The sequence below is a fragment of the Meriones unguiculatus genome, chromosome 21 (genome assembly GCF_030254825.1).
Source record: "Meriones unguiculatus strain TT.TT164.6M chromosome 21, Bangor_MerUng_6.1, whole genome shotgun sequence".
Classification (NCBI taxonomy): Eukaryota; Metazoa; Chordata; class Mammalia; order Rodentia; family Muridae; genus Meriones; species Meriones unguiculatus.
This window is the reverse complement of record NC_083368.1, coordinates 25,809,545-25,829,546: the sequence shown is the minus strand read 5'-3', so window position 1 is coordinate 25,829,546 and position 20,002 is coordinate 25,809,545. Positions and strand designations below refer to the sequence as shown.

General features: G+C 36.0%; 1 protein-coding gene across 4 annotated transcripts in view; it reads left to right on the top strand.

Annotated features, from left to right (window-relative positions):
- Sema3a (semaphorin 3A) overlaps positions 1-20,002 on the top strand; it is a 483,245-nt gene that overhangs the window by 450,728 nt on the left and 12,515 nt on the right. For all 4 annotated transcript variants that reach the window (XM_060374188.1, XM_060374185.1, XM_060374186.1 and 1 more), the window contains 3 exons: positions 4,507-4,548; positions 7,722-7,879; positions 12,460-12,527. In XM_060374188.1, the coding sequence (XP_060230171.1) occupies positions 4,507-4,548; positions 7,722-7,879; positions 12,460-12,527 (268 nt within the window). The remainder of the gene's footprint in view (positions 1-4,506; positions 4,549-7,721; positions 7,880-12,459; positions 12,528-20,002) is intronic.

The following is a 20,002-nucleotide window of genomic DNA, read 5'->3' as shown; positions in this document are numbered from 1 at the left end:
TTTTATAATTTTTAAACACATTAATGTTAGGTTACTTTACTCGAATTACCACCTCTGTGAGACCATATTCTTATGAATCTCTTTGAGATTGAATAACTCATAAATTCTTGGAATAAAACCAATACATACCCCTTGCCATCTTGAGATCGGTTTTAAGAAAACACCCCACCTAATCACAGAACATTCCAGTGGTTTTGGTTACAAGATTCTTTTATTCTGGATGAAATCATGTCCCAATCACTGTATAGAAAGAAAAAATATTTTTGGCAAAAAAATTCCAAATTTGGAATAAAATTTTTAATAGACAATAAGAGGTGAAGTGAAATTGGCACTGCTGTCAGAGGAAGAAATTAAGAGACTTGCTAGTAAATATTCACAATAGCTTTGTAGCACTAACATACAGCCTGGATCTAAATGTGATTTGCCAGAAATAGTCTGAATTTGAAAATATTTACTACGTGATTCTGAGTGAGCTGGTTAGTTAATGGAACCTCAATTTATGATAATGAAGGTTGCAATCATGAATTCTTAAAGATCCCCTTTTATAATAAAACTATATACTCTAGGATGCTGGCCTTCCGTATTGTTGTTCTTTTAATTATTATTGTTTATTTTTCATTAGTTACATTTTATTAACTCTGTATCCCAGCTGTATCTCACTCCCTCATTCCCTCCCAAACCCTCCCTCTCTCTTCTCCTCCCTGCTCCTTTCCAAGTCCACTCGTTTGGGGAGGAGCTCCTCCCCTTTCATCTGACTCTGTTTTATCAGGTATCTTCAGGACTGGCTGCAAGGTGGGCTTCCATATTGTTATTGTAATAAATAATGAAATTAAAGTAAAAAAGAAAAGGGCTTCCATATTGTTGTCTTTTTCTTTTAAATTTATTATTTATTACAATTTATTTACTTTGTATCCTGGCTGTATCCTCCACCCTCATCTCCATCTAGTCCCACCTTCCTTCCCTCTTCTCTCCCTATGCTCCTCCCATATCCACTGATAGGGGAAGTCTTTTTCCTCTTCTATCTGACCCTAGCCTATCTTGTCTCATCAGGACTGGCAAGGCTGCACCCCCCAAGTACAGGTGATCACACTGAGTTCATGTCAGAGACAGTCCCTGTTCCCAGTACTAGGGAACCCACATGGAGCCTAAGCTGCCTATGTGCTACATCTGAGCAGGAGTTCTAGGTTATCTCCATGCATGGTCCTTGGTTGGAGTATCAGTCTCTGCAAAGACTTCTGGCCTAGATATTTTGTTTCTGTTGGTCTCCTTGTGATGCTCCTTTCCCCTCCAGGTCTTTCTATCTTCCCCTTCTTCTAAAAGATTCCCAGCACTCTGCCCAAAGTTTGCCTATGAGTCTAAGCATCTTCTTCGATACCTTGATCGGCAGAGTCTTTCAGAGGCCCTCTATGGAAGGCTCCTGTTCTGTTCCCTGTTTTCTCCCACTTCCGATGTCTATCTCATTTGCCCTTCTGAATTGTCTTTTTCTTTTTTAAGTTAAGAAGATATAAAAATAAAACCAGACACATAGCAATTTTTCTTTTTTTTCCATAATTTTATTTTTCTCATTAGTTACATTTTGTTAATTCTGTATCCCAGCTGTATCCCTCATTCCCTCCCCAATCCCACCCTCCCTCCCTCATCTCCTCCCTGCCCCTTTCCAAGTCCACTAATAGGGGAGGACCTCCTCCCCTTTCATATGACTCGCTTTTGTCAAGTATTTTCCGGACTGGCTGCAAAGTCCTCCTGTGTGGGCTAACAGTACTGCTCCTCCCTTGGGAGGTGGGGAGGTCAAAGAGCCAGTTATTGAGTTCATGTTAGAAATAGTCCTTGTTCCCCTTACTATGGGAAACCAATTGATTACTGAGCTATCACGGGTCACATCCGAGCAGAGGTTCTAGGTTTTATCCTCTCATGGACTTTGGTTGAGTGTCCATCTCAGAAAAGACCCTGTGTCCAGATACGTTTGGTCCTTGTGGAGCTCCTATCCTTTCCACTTCAAACTCCCCTTCTTTCATATGATTCCCTGCACTCTGCCGAAGGTTTGGTTGTGAGTCTTTGTATCTATTTTGTAGCACTGCTAGGTAGAGTCTTTCAGATGCTTTCTGCGGTAGACTCCTGTCATACGTTCAATGCATATCCCATTTGTCTTTCTAAATGAGGATAGATCCTCATACCCCATGTCTGCTTTCTTGATTATCTTCTTTAGGTGTATAGATTTCATTTTGTTTATCCTATCTTTTAGGTCTAGATAAGCGAGTATATTCCATGTTTGTCTTTCTCCTTCTGGGATACTTCACTCAGAATGATCTTTTCTAGCTCCCACCATTTGCCTGCAAATTTCACCTTCACTGGAAAGTAAGGGTTTTTCTCTCCTGTCCTTCCAATGGGCTTTCCTTTTAAGTAAAAGTGTTAACCAAGCCAAGGTGCCTAGGAGATAAAGGGCTCTCTTGACTGCAAAGGATTTCAAGGCAGTTACATCAATAACACTTGAATCTTAAACCTAATTTACGCCATATTCCAAATGAACATCTGAACAGACAAATGAAAGAGTTTAATTTTCATTCAAATGTAAAATATAACTGATGCTTTCCAAACACCAGTCTCTGAACTTCTTCTGAAGGAGCATCCCTTCGACTGCGGAGCATCAAGTGAGCTGTATCAGGATCTCCTGGGATCAGCAGGTTGAAAAGCCGAAGTTTAATAATGACTAAATTAAAATGTCTGGGAGAGGTGTAGTAAATTGGAGGCATAGAAAATCATGAAAAGATACTAAGCTTTAATTTTTTTTAACTTGAACACCAATTACTTTTGCAATTGAAACCAATTTCATAGAAAAAAATGCCTATGAGGTGACATCTATTTTAAATGGAAGTCATTTTGTAACCAGTTATTTCTCAGAAAACATACAGCTTATTTAGATGGATGTCACTGTAATGTGTTGTTCATTAAAATTCAGTTACAGGCAGTACATACTCTAAACTGCTATTAATTTCCTGATTAAAGTATAAATAAGTTTACATTAATTAAAAAATAATATGATCTTAATCTTGAATGTTGACATCATAATATGACCTTGTGTAGTCTGTTTGAGTTTGTATCATGCTTTACAATTTACGTACGAGATAACACATTTCTATCTACTTTATAGATGTTTTTGCTTTTGTACTATTAGTGAACATGAAATAAAATTTTAATCAACTATATTTTCAAAAAACTTAGACCTCATATTTATTGCAGTGGAGTATTAACTTTTATGTTCCTTGAACCTTGACTGTATAGTTTCTTTGATACAAACCCACATGAAGTTAGTTATTTCTTTAGGCACATGAGAAATTCTTATGTGAAATGGTCAAAGCTGGGAAAGTTGCCATGGAAATTTCTAACACATTTAAGTTCTGTTTTAGTTAATGTATTTCAATATTGTAGAAACAAAAAAAAAATCACTTTAAACTGAAATGTTTATTATGAGATATAAATTTTATATTTGTGACTTGATACTATTAAATAGTAAATATACCATTTCTATGTAGATATAGTGAGCTGACAATATTTTCATCACAGTAGTCGTTGTGATTGATAATTCCTTGAGAAATCATTATTATGTTTAATAATTACTATCACTCATTTAAGCTATAAAGTAGAAAAGTATTAGAAATCTCTAAATTACCCCATTAAGTTAACACACCTTCTTAATCATTTGTTTCACTTGTGTGCCAGGTAGGTTTTAGAGAAGTTATTAAGAAAATCATGTGTTCAGTTCTGCCAGCAGGTTTGAAGTGAAGTAGCTCAGCTTTGTGCCTGTGAGGTGGGCAGCACAAGAGTGCCACAGCTCACTGAGAGGAAGGCAGAGTGGGAAGAATAGGTAGGCCAGGAAAGGTAAGGCCGTCAGGACTATCAGGGAGCTACAAAGAAGACATAGGAAGGCTAAAAGCAAATAATTGACAAGGGGGTCTGAGGCGGCATAGTGGAATAGCATTGGCGTGTTCTGCTTCTGAAGATGAAGGAGCAGATAGAGGAAGGCCTGGATGGAGAGGCCAGCATGGTGGATAGAACTGATGGCAGCTGGGTTGGAACGTTCAATTTGCATCTACAGCACGAGGGAAAAGATGTGATGCCCGTCTTTGTCTTACGTACGAAGAGAAGGGAGAAGAGAGTATAATGAAGTCAAAGAAATAGGTGAAGAAAGAGGAAAATGTAGAGTAGTTACTTTTCCTTGACTTAGTATAGACCAACTGAGAAGTTCTCTCTAGGCCCATTCAATAGACAACAAACACATTTTGCCCAAGCACAGGCAGGATCCCCAAGGGCTTTATCTGGATGATGCTGGGGTGCCCTTATTCTTTGTCTCACCTATTTAGCACATCTCTCTTCAGCTTCTTTTATAAATCTTATTTCCACTTATACTATTTGTTTTGGCAGTGAAATCTTCCTCAGAGAACTTGTGTGTTAACCAATCAGTCATTAACTGTTCTCTTTTATGAAAGGCTTCTTTTGTTTCTTTTTTAGGAACCAACAACAATTTCAGCAATGGAGCTCTCTACTAAACAGGTACTAACGTAATACACTATAGTCAACACTGTCTTTTGCATTTGAACCTGATAGATTTACTTACATTCACTGTATTTTATAGATTGGTTAACAAATAGGTAGTAAAAGAAGTAAAGAGCAGAGAAGTATTGTTATTATAACAAGCTAATCGAATGAAAGTTTTATTATCTGGGCCTTCTAAATGTATTTCCCAGATCAGTAATAATTGTCAGAAATATTGCTAGATTATTTCAGAATAAAAATTTGCATTTTATTTAATTTTACATGTGTAAGCAATATACACTTGGTAGGCTGATGAAAGTAAGCATAAGTTGGTTATTGCGTTTGGAAGACCTTAACAAGTAGCTCCTGCCTTCAAGAGTACGATAGTCATAAGAGAAGAAAAAGTGGCTTTCACTTTGGTTAAACATGCAATCAAACTCACCAAGTAGTATATTCTAGAACTCCAACACTTCAGCGTTTCAGGGTTGATAATGATTAGTGTTTTGATTTATAACAAGTGGATGTGTTGGTAAGACATAAAAGAAAAGCAACTAATTTCTCAGTACTGAACTACAGATAATGGCACAAAGTTTGACTTCTAAAAATTATATTTTCTATATCACTATCTACTCTTTAACCCAGTAGAGGAGTAATAATTTTGGAAATAAATTGATACACTGAACTGAAGTCTATTAGTAACTAACATAGTATGAAAATGAAAATGAACTACCATGTCCCTTATTGCTATAAAAACTTGTATAGAAAACTGTGAATGTAAGAATCGTTTGACTAAAGTTATTTCTGGTCTTTTTGCCTGTCTTGCCATTGACGGTGATCCACCTCTTGAACAGAACACTAAATTATGGTGCCAACAAAACGCAGTGTGTGCCCTTTCCACATAGACGTATCAAAATAGATTGATAATCTCCGAGATATTTAAGCTCAGAGTTCAGATGATATTGACCTGAGACTGCTATCTTACACCTCATTAACATGTATTCACCTGTTCTTCAAATCTAAAAATTGTCACATTTTGGCAAGGAAATCCGGGGCTTTCCAGGATAGAAGCTAGACAGGGATAATATTTCCTGTAATGATTTTAAAGGTGTTTATTTATATTTATTCTGTGCTAGACTTCAGAGCCAATCCTTATTGAATTACCTCTAAGTGTAATTTAGCAAAACATCCTGTTGGAAAAAAAGAAGATTTTAAATATTTTAAAGCATTGTCTATTAACACAACATTCATCTAGAAAATGTCCATTTAAAAAGAATCCCTGACTTACATTTGCCATTGATGGAGGGAAGAAGGATTTCCTTCAATGTGACTCAATTTCATCCGCTCTTAGTAGCATATTTAAAGTGCGACAGTATTTCAAGAGGGATAAGAGGTGATATAACTAACCTTCTAGATAATGAAATCACGCCCTGCTCGTGGCCCACGATGTCATGAGGAGGCTAGTGAAATATCCTGCAGTGATGTTAAATTGGGCAGAAAGAGCACATCAGATTCCTGGCTAGTCACTGGATTATGCTCAGTGATGCCTGCAAGCCCCAGGGCTTCATGGGGATAGCATGATTATTTTATGTGTCATTAGTAAGCCTGAAGAATTATGATAAAATCAAAATGACATTGAATTGCATTTAATTTGGGGGCAGTTTATTAGGGTTTAGGTTTTCATGACTGTAAATCACTTGGATGGCTACACTCTTTTTGCCTTTCTCTTCCCTGTACATTTTTTCCCATTTTTTTTAACCTAAAGGCATGTGTCAGATGTAGATTCTTTGTATGGGTAATTCTTTTCCTACTCAAACATCCCATCCCTATAATTATGAATTTGGCATATGCTTCTTAAACATTATTAGCCAAGCATAAGGTCTTTTGACAGAAGGGCCAATTTGGTCAGTAATCTTTACAAGCAGGGTCACAAAGTGAGGGCTAACAGCAACACCCAACATCTGAACACTCAGGAGGTGGAGGCAAGAGACTGGGGAGCTTACGGCTACCCTGGCCTAAATGAAAGGATCTCAAAACTATCAAAAGAAAATAGGATGTCAGTGTCAGGGTAATGGCGTCCATGTACATTGTTGCCAAACATGTGTCTGGTTATTGCTCCAACAACTCTAAGTAACTCGCTGAATTATTCTGTATCTGCTTCGTTTCGTTAATCACATTGAAGCTGCTGTTGTTCAATTGATTTCTAAGTTCCTTATTTTTAAAAGAAAAAGCATGTTCTCTTATGAAGGAATTCACAAAATTTCTATTACTATGCTGGTTCATAACCTCATTCAGTGTAACTTTAAAGTTAAATTAGCAAAACAGCTTAAGCATCTATTAATATACATAATTATTTTATTTTTCTATTTTGATGCATGGAATATCAATATTTGAAAAAGAAAATGTGTGTACAAAAATATAGATTTGTTACTGTTACCTCTTATTATTCTTTTATCAAAAAAAACATAGGTATTTCACTTAGCTTTAAGTGTTTTTATCTATAAGAAACACTTCTTAATGATTTCTTAGATTTCAGTACATACTTTAACCTATATTCACACAATCACACAAGCACGAATATATATATATGCATATACATACATATTCTATAAGTGAAAATACTTGAAAATGCAATGTTGAAGTTGCTGTAAAACTCATGTTTCATCTACATCTTAGGAAACTAACATACAGTTTGGAAGTCTCTTGCCTGTGGATTATCATTAAAAGTCTCATCAATGACATAACTTTTTTAAAAACTGTTATTGCATTTTTATTTATTTTTGTATGTATGGGGGTTGTAGCGGTGCAACTCATGGGTGTGAGGGCACATGTCAGTTCCTATCTCCCATCATGTGGTCCCTGGAATCTACGTCAGAAAATCAGGCTTAGCAGCAGTTGCTTTTACCCAATAAACTGACCTCCGGCACCGCATTTATATAACTTTTACTTACAACATCATTAATTAGTGCTCTAGTAAAAGAAGAATGTGTCTCTCTCTTCCCTGTGGCTGTCAGATGCTTACAATTTGTTTCTACTTCACACAAAACTGTATGATCTGCTAGACTTTAGAAGAAACTATAGAGACCAGTATTTATCCTTAAATATAATTTATTGTGAGAAAGCCTAAATAAGTTAGATTTTTTTTTCTTAAAAGAAGGGAAATCGAATAGAGTGTTTTCTTAACTCTTTCACAGCAACAGCTGTACATTGGTTCAACTGCTGGGGTCGCGCAGCTTCCTCTGCATCGCTGTGACGTTTATGGCAAAGCCTGTGCAGAATGCTGCCTTGCCCGGGACCCCTACTGTGCGTGGGATGGGTCATCATGCTCGCGCTATTTTCCTACTGCAAAGAGGTAAGATGAGCACTAAAGAAGAAATCAAATTTTCTTAGCTGACTTGCTTTATAGAAAAGCCCCTTATAGATACACATAATGCCTTTCTGTGCAAATAAAAAGAGATTTGAGGTAGAAAGATGGTAATTAGGATTTTGATTGCTACCTTATTGTTTGTCTCGTTTTTTCCCCTTTTCCTAAAACACATACAACAAGCAGAAAAAATGTATAATAGAGAGGTTGAAAACTAAATGAAATAGAACAAATAATTGAAGGACTTTTAAGACAGCAACATAATATCTACCTCTAAGTTCTTATATGGAAATTGGACAATGTCTTTGTGGGCAAAGTCCTTGTCATGCAAGTGTGAGGCCCTGGGATCAAATCCACAGAACCTATATGTGTTGGAGGTGATTAGCATAATCTTCATTCTCAGGGCTTCTGTAGCATGTAAGACAGGACAAAGAAACAGGCAAATTCATGGAAGCTCATACGACAGCTAGCCTGGTGTGCAAATTGCAGCTGCTGACAACAAAAGGCTTCAAGCAAGGTAGAGAGAGACGAGGATGTGATCTCAGCTTCACCCATGCAACGTGGCGTGTGTCCCACTGCTCCGACACACACAGACACACATAAGCATAGACACAGAGAAAGTCAACAATGTCTTCCTCCATTTAAAAATGTTGCATCTATGCCTTAATATTGCATTAATATCGATTAACATTGCTAAATATATCTCCTGTTTAACTCAATAAATCTTTAATTGTGCTTGTTAGTACTGAATCAGCTTATGTTTACAGGGTTTTCACTAGAAATATGAAAACTGCATAATAAAATCTTAGGTTTGTGTGTGTGTGTGTACTACTCATGCATTTTAAGTGTATTCTTGATATTTTATCTACAGTTATTTTAGAGGGAATTTTTAAATAAAAATTAAGTTATAATTAGAAAGTTATTGGCAGGTGCAGGGGTGATGGCTTGGTGAGAAAAGTGCTTGTTGCACAAGTTGCTGAGGCAGAACCCAGGGGAAAGCCTGACATGGAGTAACATAGGGATCTTGAGAGATCATTGATCACCTTCTCTAAAAAAGATGGTGAGCTCCAGGTTCAGCCAAATCAGTGGGCTCCCAATTCAGCGAGAGACCCTGTCTCAAAACAATGATGATGATGATGATGATGATGATGATGATGATGATGATGATGAAGTAGAGAGCGACATGGAAAGGCACCCATTTTCAACCTCTGGAACACACAAGGTACACACATATCCATGTGCCTATATGCAGAGAACACGTATGTAGCATGCACAACCAATGCAGATATGCACAACCAAAACTTTACTGAAAACAACATATAGAGATTAAACATGATTACAGCTTCGTATGCAGGATCAAATAGGAAGGATCTGATGGGAGTTTGGGGAGAGGAAGAATGTGATAAAATACATTGTATATAAAATTTTAAATAAAAATAAGACAAAATAGTTTAATAATTTATTGTAAAATTATTTTCAGGAAATGCTCTCATACTACAAAGAAATGTTAGACACATCCTAAAGCTGTAGACAAATTAGTTTACTCATGTTTAATAAAATAAAAACAGTTCTTAATTTTATAAAACAGCCATATCACCATATCTCTCCTCTTTGCTGTCTTTCTTTGTTGAGATCTACTGTTTGAGGAAGAAATAATGATGGGTAAAAGGGATATACAGAATCTTGTTAATGTTCTTTCAAGCTTACTGCCAAGCAGACTGACCTATTCGAACAGAAAAGTGACTACCATCCCTAAGCCACTGTACTATTGGAACAATAGAACTGTTTTAGCATAGACACTATTGCCGAAGAAGCTCTGTGTACCAACCTTTCACTGTAGTAGATAGTATGTTCTGCAGCATTTGTAATATTACAAATATATCTGGCCCTAACATTTACTTAACTGTTTCCATTACTGCTTTAGATAATATTGTTTTAATAATAAAGCATCTACAGCTAAGGCTGGAGAGATGGTTCAGTGGTTAAGAGCACCTACTGCTCTTACGTTGGACCCCAAGTCAGTTCCCAGACTGTCATAGACAGCTCACAGCCATGTATAAACCCGGCATCAGAGCCTGCGACTTCCTCTCCTGGTCTCGTGGTGTAGCCATGAATGCACACAGATGCACAACAGTGTACATAACATAGAGATAATTTTAGACAATTACCTAGAATTTAACTTACTTTATCATATAATTAGAACACGGAATCATGCTAATACTAAACGTAAACCTCCTCATGTAAACTACATGCATAACAGAGTTTTCTTAATCTTTCAAAGTTTCATATTTAGGTGTTAGAGTTAGTACTCCCATAATTTTTTGGGATATTTATATTGGAAAAAATACTTAATTTGAAGATAATATGTGCTGATTAGAGAAGCCATGAATAATTTATGACCTTGCACTATATCATCATTACAGTGATAATTCTAAATTACTTAATATTAAATTTTTATACTTATTAAAACTGTTTAGATCTAAGGTACTTTTGCATTACTCAAACATACATATGGAATTCATATTTGAAGTAAAAATGAGGACTATTTCCTTTATAGGAAATAATAATGAAGAACATTGCATGATCTGGCAGTGAGAGGTTTGAATTCTAAGTTTTTCTTATCAAAGGAGATAAAAAGATAAAGGTAACTCTAATTTAAAACTTGTATTTATATATGAAGTGGTTCTCACACACTCAAAAAATTAGACCAAAAGAATTTTCACGAGCGCTTGTTTTTCTTTTGAGATATGGATTTGACTTCACCTAATTTCACTCTCACATTAGATATATCTCTGAAAAGGATGTGTACAGGCCTTGTAACTTACATATTCTCTGTGGTGGCGTTTTTGAAGCTTAAAAGACTGAGAAAGGCTTTCCTGAATGCTTTGTGGTTCAGGTTTCACAAGTTCTCTTGTTGGCTCAATTTTCAAGTGTACACATCTGCTTGATAGTTTCTACGAATAGAAACCTATAAATACTTTAGAATTCTAAATTTATGAATACAGTAATGAGCTCCATATTTATAATTCTCAGTGGCCATTAAAAGTGTTCTTTCCAAAGATGGCAACTAATTTTGTAGCAAGATAATACCTTTAAAATTGACAAAAAAGAAAAAGAAAAGAAAAGAAAAAGAGTAAAGAACACCCAAACTTTCCCTAGACAAATAGACATTTTCCTTATCTCTTATCCCTCGGTGTGCACCTCTGCTTTGCATGGAACAGCAGTAGCTCATCTCCTCCTCCAAGTGTGTCTAACTAACTGCAAGGAACCCCACACACCATTTGAGAATCCTGAAAAGGAACCTAACTGTAGTTTGATGCACATATTCATCTTTTCTGTAAAAGAGAATGTCATCTTGGTTCACCTACTTTCCTAGCAAAAGGAGACCTTACCCTGAAGTTCGAAATCTGTAGTTGTTTTCCTTCTTTTCTCCAATGCACAAACCGATTTGCAACTATAACCATATGATAGGCTTTGATGGTGGTGTACACCTGAAACCCCAGCAGGCTAGCCATGAGACCCTATGTAAAACAAGAAAGAACTAAATGGTGATGGTATAGTTCAATGGTGCAGCACTTACAATCGCTCTGAGTTCAGTCCCACAGCAAAACGTCAGATAAAATGCAATGAGGCTGTGGTACTATTCAAACTTGTCAGTGTGATCTCTTCTCCAACAAATTATTCAGAGCCCAGCAGTCTTCCAGCCTGAGTTCCATGATCACATAGCCCTAAGTTCCTCCTCCCTGACTTGGAACAGGCCATTCTGGAGAGAGTATCCACTTGGGTTTTAGCATGAGAAGTCTGAATAATATCACAGCCTAGCAACAGTACCATACTTCTGCTCCGTTAAAGTGGGGTTGGCAAAAAAGGAATTCTATTTTACTTCAAGCCATCTTTTTTGCAGTCATGACTCACTTTCCTGACAGAAAAGCCAAGGGGACTAAGCAAACATCATTTTGGGCTTAACTGGAGGTGGATTCATTTGAAATGTGGAAACAAAATAAAGATGGCTGACTTGGAAAAAAATGCAATAAGAATGCTTTTCTATAAAATACTGATGGAACAAAGTTTAATATTCAATAAAGAATTCTTAGCTTATACATTCTAAAGCTAGACAATAATATATTTTAAAAGTATGTATGGGCAATGAGGAAAACCATCACTCATGCGAATTCCAATTTTCAAGCTTACACCCACACTGATGATCAGAACCATAGTTCAGTTATGTTTATTGAAGAAATGGGTTTGTGTTTCAAAATATTGTTCTTTATTTCCTCCAAAATTTAATGCAGAGCTTCTCAGTGCCAGATTTTTATTGACTGATACCTGCTAGAAAACAAGCCAGGCAGTCTATTTAAAAGACCTTTGGCTGCCGTGACTAGAATTCAGGACACTTGTTTCCCAGCTTGATCACCTTTCAGACCCCTCGTAGAGCCACCTTGGATACAAATGCAGGTCTTCCTCTATTGTCTGCAATATTCAGTACAAATCTCATTCTTCATTCACATCAGAAATTTCTAACTGAGAAAGCAAGATAGAATAATGTCTCTTGAATGCAATCTTTTTAGACGCACAAGACGACAGGATATAAGAAACGGAGATCCGCTGACGCACTGCTCGGACTTACAGCATCACGGTAAGTGCAGACTGCCCAAGTGCGACCAGCATGACAGGAGTCCTCACACCTTCTCCAACACACTTGGGGGAGGGGGTTACGATCTGGAATGAAGACAATGTTGAAGAAGAAACCAAACAGGAATATGTTTTTTGATCACTGGTATAATAAATTCAAGATTTTAGATCTTTGTAAGATCGAAATTTCTTATGTGAACAAAAGGAAGCTAAGTCTCTGAGCATCCTCTTATATATTAGCAACACAAAGAGATACGCAACAGAACTTTTCATTAAAATATATCAAATAAATTCAAAATAATTAATGTTAAAATGGACCAAGCAAGCCATATGTCTATATGCTGGGAATGGTAAGCCAGTATACTTTTTCTGGGTGTTTGAGTCATGCAGACAACGAAGTCATGTCCTTACATTAAATACTAGGTGTATATTTCCTTGAAGTGGGCAATTTAGAACCAATATGCTGCTACATGCTATTGAGCCATTTTAAATGTCAGAGTTGCTTATTTAATCAGAAACGTCGTACAACCTCCATTTAAAATGTATGAATTGCAGTGCAAGCACATTCTCCCTATTTCAATTTATGAGATTGATAATGAAGCTGTGCTTCCCTCTGCTGGAGAAACTTCTCAATGACAAGGACACTAATGAACAGGAAGTAATAGCGCGCAAAGCATGAACATTGTAACTGAACTCCATTATCCTGCTTTCTCCTCAAGTGCCTTTTGCAGTGATCACAAAACACTCTTCACATTTTATGATGCAAATAATCTTGATTTTATTTACTAGGTGTGTAGAATATTCCTTGTTTTGTGTATGTTAGAAGGGAGGGGCCACCATTGTTCTTAGCACTCGTACATGCTTTGCAACAGCCCTCACCCTCTTGAAATGCCGGCCCCCTTGAGTGTACCCTCAATGTGTTGGCATCGGACTCATAAATCCTCAGTGGAATTGTGGGAGAAACAGGAGGTGTTGGAGCAAATGGTTAAAAAAATCACTCACTTTTAAACATTCATGGCCAGTGGCTTTCCTGTAGAGTACTCTCCTGACTTTGAAGAAGAAATAGACCACTAAAGACGAGCAAAGATTGTGTTCCTATCTCTAAGCAAAGTGCCTGTACTAGGACACTCTTCCTGTTTTTCAAGTAGCATACTCCATCTAGACAATCTAATATTTACTCATTTTCCATGGACCTATTTCAAGTGAAAATATTGTACTAGGACTCCACCATTTTATAAATAGAAGAATGTTATTTATTAATTCAATATATCGAAGAACTTATGTACTTGTATCTTAAAAGTTAAGATAAAGATCAAAAACATGAGCAGGAGAAAAATTAGAAGTTATTTCTAATCTGACTATAATCTATATGTCTGCATGTGTTTTGTTACATGGCTATAATAAATATAACATTGTAAATATTAGAAACATTCATTAATTTTGATTGAATGTGAGTGTATTGTCTAGTTTTTTTTAAGGAATAATGGGAATACTTAATGTTTTAAGTGTCCTAGTAGAAATTTGAACTAAATAGCATCTATTATTCATCCTGGGGGGAAAAAAAGGCTATTGATTATTTTCACACCAATCCCATTCAGATGCAATATGATTTTTAAAATAATACCATTTTTAAAGAAATATTGTTATGAATGCTAAAGTATGTCTCAGTCAGTAAAGTGACTCAAATGTTATCCTCAGCACCTGTGTAAAATGCCTGGCTTGGGAAACTGCCCATGTTGTCTCAACACTCCTGGGGCAGACACAAGCAGATCCTCGAAGGTATTTGGCTAGATAGAGTATTCTAACTGGCTAGTCTCAAGTCCCAGTGAGAGACCCTGCCTCCGAAAAGGAAGACAACTCATGAGAAGAAACAACATTGGAGATCACCCTTGGGTCTCCCTGTGCAAACGTATGTGTGTACCACACCACTACATATGAGCACCCGCAAAAAAATAAATATGCATGCATACCTGCAAGTAAACAGAGAGAGAACTATCACTACGTGCTGTCTTTAAAATAATAATAATTGATTTTGTACATATCACAAATATGTTCTAAGAATCATTAGGTGATACCTCCATTAGTTTAGCAATCTAGTCCCTTTGTAGGAAAGTTCTCATACTATTTCAAAATGATATCTACTGGGGATGGAAATGTCTCATATACAAATGGGAAAACTGACCAATGACTTTTTAAAAGTAAGGCTGTGTTTAAGTGAATATTGTTGATCATTGAACGGTTTTACTGGAGGTAATGCTGCCCATTTTGAAGGTGTGTTGGTGGCCTATGTTAATTCAAGCCTATGAGAATTAGCTACATAGAATTGTTTAGCTATAAACAGTAAAGTCGGTGTGAATGAATTCTTCTCCAGATAATTTGTTTGGAATACATACATGGGATCAAAAAGAATAGTAGAATTATTTTCCATTTTTCTTTTTGATTGCTACGCCCTTCCATTTTATGTTTGAGATATAGGGGAGGAAAGATCCAAACAGCCCACAAAATTCCACAGCCATAAAACACTCCTTTCTCAAAGGGTCCCTTATGCCTGTTGGCTGCTTTGGTTGCTAATTGACCAAACATAAAGCACACACACCGTAGGTTATGGTAAAGTTCAAATGTGTGGAAAGTACGCCAGGAATCCTCATTTGGCCAGGCTCAGCCTTACCATTAGGGATCCGTGAATTATCTCAGAATGGTGGATGTCAATATTTGAACGTAAATGGGCTCCAATCCAGAGTCCAGCCCTGTTTAAATCATGTATGTTGTCTTGCTAATGTCACTTCTCACATTCAATAAAATATATGTGCTCATATGGAAACAAGTAAAGATATGAGATGTTTTGTTTAACAGAAAGCTCCTAAGCAACATGAAGCCAAATTATAGACTTCAGTATGATCACTTCCAGCTGTAATGGTAAACATATTCTGTGACACCCTATATTTTACATATCCTGAGATTTTAATAAAATGACTATATATAAAATGACTTAAAATTACGGTGGAAGATGTTGCTCTTCTGATGAAACCTTCAACACTCCCTCACTGGATTTCCCTCTGGGCAAAGCAGCAGTGGGCTGAACTGTGATAGGTGAGACAGGAAAATCCACTTCACTGCCCTTGATCCCAAGACAATCTTCTCTATCACCATGACCATTCACCCAAAACCTTAGTATCAAACCCTAACAGTACATGTGTACGGGAAAATCTTTCTTTCTAAGCACACACCAGGCAGGATGCTAGAGTAGGATTCAGGTTGTCTCCAATCCATTCCTTACCCTCAAAAGAGAGTGCATGCTTGAAACTGGAGCTTGTCTGACTTCATATTTAAGAAAATGACTGGTCAAGTAAATTACTTCTCCACTGTCTCCCCCCCCCAAACAGCCCAAATGAATCATAACACAATTTATGTTTTATGTGTCCAGAAAGCAAAAAGCTACATTTTAAAAAGCATATCACCCTCTTATATTTCTGGATGATGGATATCCTTTATGCCCTATCTTATAATTTAGTGTCACCATTCAGTTTTACTTTCCAATAGTTTTCTTGGCTTTTCTGCATACATGCCATTCTTTTTTTAATGTCCCACAGTAAAAATCTCCACAGAAGTCAATCTTCTAAATTATCTCCTCAGCTAGTTCATCTCAATCTATGTCTTGATTGGCATCCAAATCATGCCCAAATTTCATAAAGGCTCTTTGACAGTACTGTCTTTATGGTCTAGAAAAACATAAATTTAATATTTTGTAGCCATGATTTTATGTTCTTTACCATCTTCCAAATATGAATATGAGCATTTAAGCCAAAGAAGAGCCTTGAGACTTGATCTAAGCACTGATGTCATCCCTTTAAAGCCCCAAGTTCCATAAATTTTGAGAAACCACTTGTGAGGTAACACTGAAGATTAAATGTCCTAATGCTTCGTGTGCTCCTAAGAAATAAAACAGCCCATGAATGGCAATCTAGTGCAGGATTCCAGATTCAATCTCACAGAAAGATATCATCAATAAATGTTCAATGGAAAAATAAACTCCTGTATAAATGAGGTAACCAATGAAAAGAAAATGCCAACGTCAGTCATAATCATAGGTGGAAGAAAAGGAAAAAAATCTTTGATTTATAAAGTTGCACTAATGGAGGTTTAAAGTCTTGCGTGCAAACCAGGTAGGTAGACCCATTACTTCAGGCAGAGAATTTAATCAACCATCTGTCAGGTTAGTAGAGTCTGGCATGGGGGAAGAAAGATAAGGAATTCCTTCGGGATTAAAGCTACTTCAACCCTGCTTAAAAGCAAAAGTAAGACACAAGCTATCATCAGGATGTTTTGTTTGTGATGAGTGTACAGCATAGAAGCAAGTCATATGGTATTGCCTGCTATGGCTTTTACAAAGACCTTTGAAACTTCTTTTGCTGGAGTAATCAATTAACAACAGCTCTCCTCTGATGTTGTCTTAGGCAAACAATCAAGTATATTGACTGAACATACGTAAGCTTTGCCAGATTTTCATTTATTATTTCCCTTACAAAAATCTTCATCTTATCCAAGATAAACTATTTGTGCACTTAAATTTAATTATTACAAAGAGGGATTCTAAGATGTCTGCATTTTTTATTCCAAACGTTATAAAAATCAAATATCATTATACTGCAAGATGGTATTTTCATTATTGTTTATGGGAGGTTTTGCCTTTGCAAATGATTGTTTCCTATCTCCCATCAAATCGCTTGGGGACAGTAAATGAAAGATTAAATTCTATGTTTCCTCTTTTTTTTATAAGCAATTGTTCCTATGGCAATCTTGCTCTGGCATATAGATTATTTTGCTTTCTTGGGTAATGCATTCACTATAAAATCATGAAAATAAAATATACCAGATGTTGCACATTGACTCATAATATTACAGTAAACATGCATATTGGTACCTCACTGAAAGCTTTTGCCATTTATTTCAAGTCTTGTGTAACATTTTATAACCCATTGATTTCATCATTATTTCATAATAAATTTTCTAAAAAGCAGATACGCTAGTGTGTTAGTGACTAGAAAGTCACTTTGTCCAATAAAATAACAACTGTAAAAAGACACAGCTAAAATTTCCTAGCCTATCTGTCTGCTCGTCCCTCTCACTGTCCATATGCTGACAAGCACATTCTAAGAACCAATCCAAAATAGATGCATAGATACAAGAAATATTGAAAACCACCTGAATTTTAAAATTCGAATTGCTATATCCTAGCTGATAAGCACTTCCCAGAAGCAAAAACACTTCTTGATTTAGGGCCTAAAATGAAGTTTATAATCTAAAATGGCTTTATTATGCTGATATTTTCTGTAAGAACTCATTGAGTCTCTCTGTTCTTGTTAACTCACATTCACTATGTTGGTCACATTCCTAGTAGATGGATTGAATAAAAATACATGTGTTTTCATGCACAAGCCCACACGAGAGATTGTCTACAGCGTTTGCAGAGACTGATGGCTGCAACCACCATCATGAACACTGAAGAACAAGTCATAGACATTCTATTAATAAACAAGTGTGATTCCTTCCACATACTATATATTTTAGATATTGTTCTTTGGGGGTTTTCAAGACAAGGTTTCTCTGTGTAGCCTTGGCTGTCCTGGACTCACTTTGTAGACCAGGCTGGCCTCAGACTCAGAAAGACTTGCTGCCTCCGTTTTCCTGAGTGCTGTGATTAAAAGCATTCACCACCTTGACCAGATACACTTTAGATCTTTTAACTGCCCCAAAATATAGACAAGATAAGTTGCTTGTTAACCATTTAAAGTTGCAAATGTAAAATATATGTAAAGGCTACTTTTACTCCATTTTAATTTTTAGTTTTCTATTATCCCATGACATATAGCCCCTCATCATGTAATTGTAATTGATGGCAACTAAGATGTTTTTCAAATACTTGAAATTTTTTGCTGATAAAATAAATTTCTAATAGTTATCTATATATCAGTAAGAGAACCCTAATGATCATTGTGCTTAAGAACACATTGCTACTGTTTTGTGTTTCACCAGATTTATGGAGTACGTTTCCTTTTTGTGGCTTGACCATTCACAGGGAATATAAATGAAAAATATTACAAATGTAATGTGGTAAAACAACTAGATTTGATTTGTCTGATACAGCCTAGAAACTATATTTCTTAAGCAACTTACATGGCTACTTCAATTACTTTGTATCTGTCTGCCTCTCCTTTGACTTGTGTTTGATTTTTTTATATTTATTGCCTATAAAACTCAGTTTTTAATAAGGGACAAAAACATCAAAATCTAATACCACAAATCAAAGGAGTGGATATGTGGCTCCCAACCTCATCCATCTGTCTCCTATCTGACATTATATTTTCCAAGATTGTTACATTGTTCACATTTCAATTTGGGGAGATGCTTATGGGGTTAAAATGGAGAATGAAATAAATAGGAAGCTGAAATGTGATTCCTTCTGTTTCTGTACCATTGGAAGAGAATCAAATGCTAAATAAGGCCTTAAGCAACATGATATTTCTGGCCAAATGATGGATATCATGACTTTCTGTTGTTACAAAAGGAAGCAATTTATTTAACTTCTTTCTTTCCTCCCATTCTTTCTGCTTTATTAGTCTCATTTCATTTCCATAAATTATCCCACTAAAAGAGGAAATGATTAATTGAAGATTGCTTCCTCAAAAACATTATTTCTTGTCATTAGCAGCTGCAGCATATTGAAATGTTGCATTATCCAAACACACTGGTGCTTTTTAAATAATTTTAATATTTAGTTGCTTTCAATTATTTTAGCCTAACTATTCAGATCGTTGAACCCAGGGGAATTTATTATTCGGTTTAATAACTATATCCTTATTGTCTATGGTAGTTTTATGACAAAAGGTTTTAGTGTAAAACATATTTTAAAGTGTTTTGTAATGAGATAGCTTTCTTTTTGGAAGTGTATATTTTCCACGACCATTGCTAACATAGACTTCCATCATGAAGGTAAAACTATTTCTATGACTTCTTAAATCCCTATATCCTCTTATTATTTCATAGTATTACATTTTGATGTGGAATGTCCTTGATTATACATATATGCTTCTACTACCTCATGAATATATTATTTGAGAGTTATTAAAGTTAAAATATTCCATCTAAACAGCACTTTAATGAAATAGTCTGTCACAGTAGGACTGTAATTTTATTCTCTCTTATATTGATTAAGCTTATAGTCTGTGCCTGTGGGAGTCAAAATTATATAACATTTCAAGCTTTTAAATTCAGTGGGTTTGTTTAGGTTTGTCACTCAGCAAATACATGGTAAGAGGTCATGATTGCCTTTCGGCTAAGATTATGATAGACACAGTAAGTAGGAGATAGGACCAATTTAAAAATAATTGTAAATAATATGACCATATCACGAAGAGTGGGACAGATCTAGGATGCATCGAAGCTGAGGTGTTTTCTTTATTTGTTTAATGCTTAGAGGAG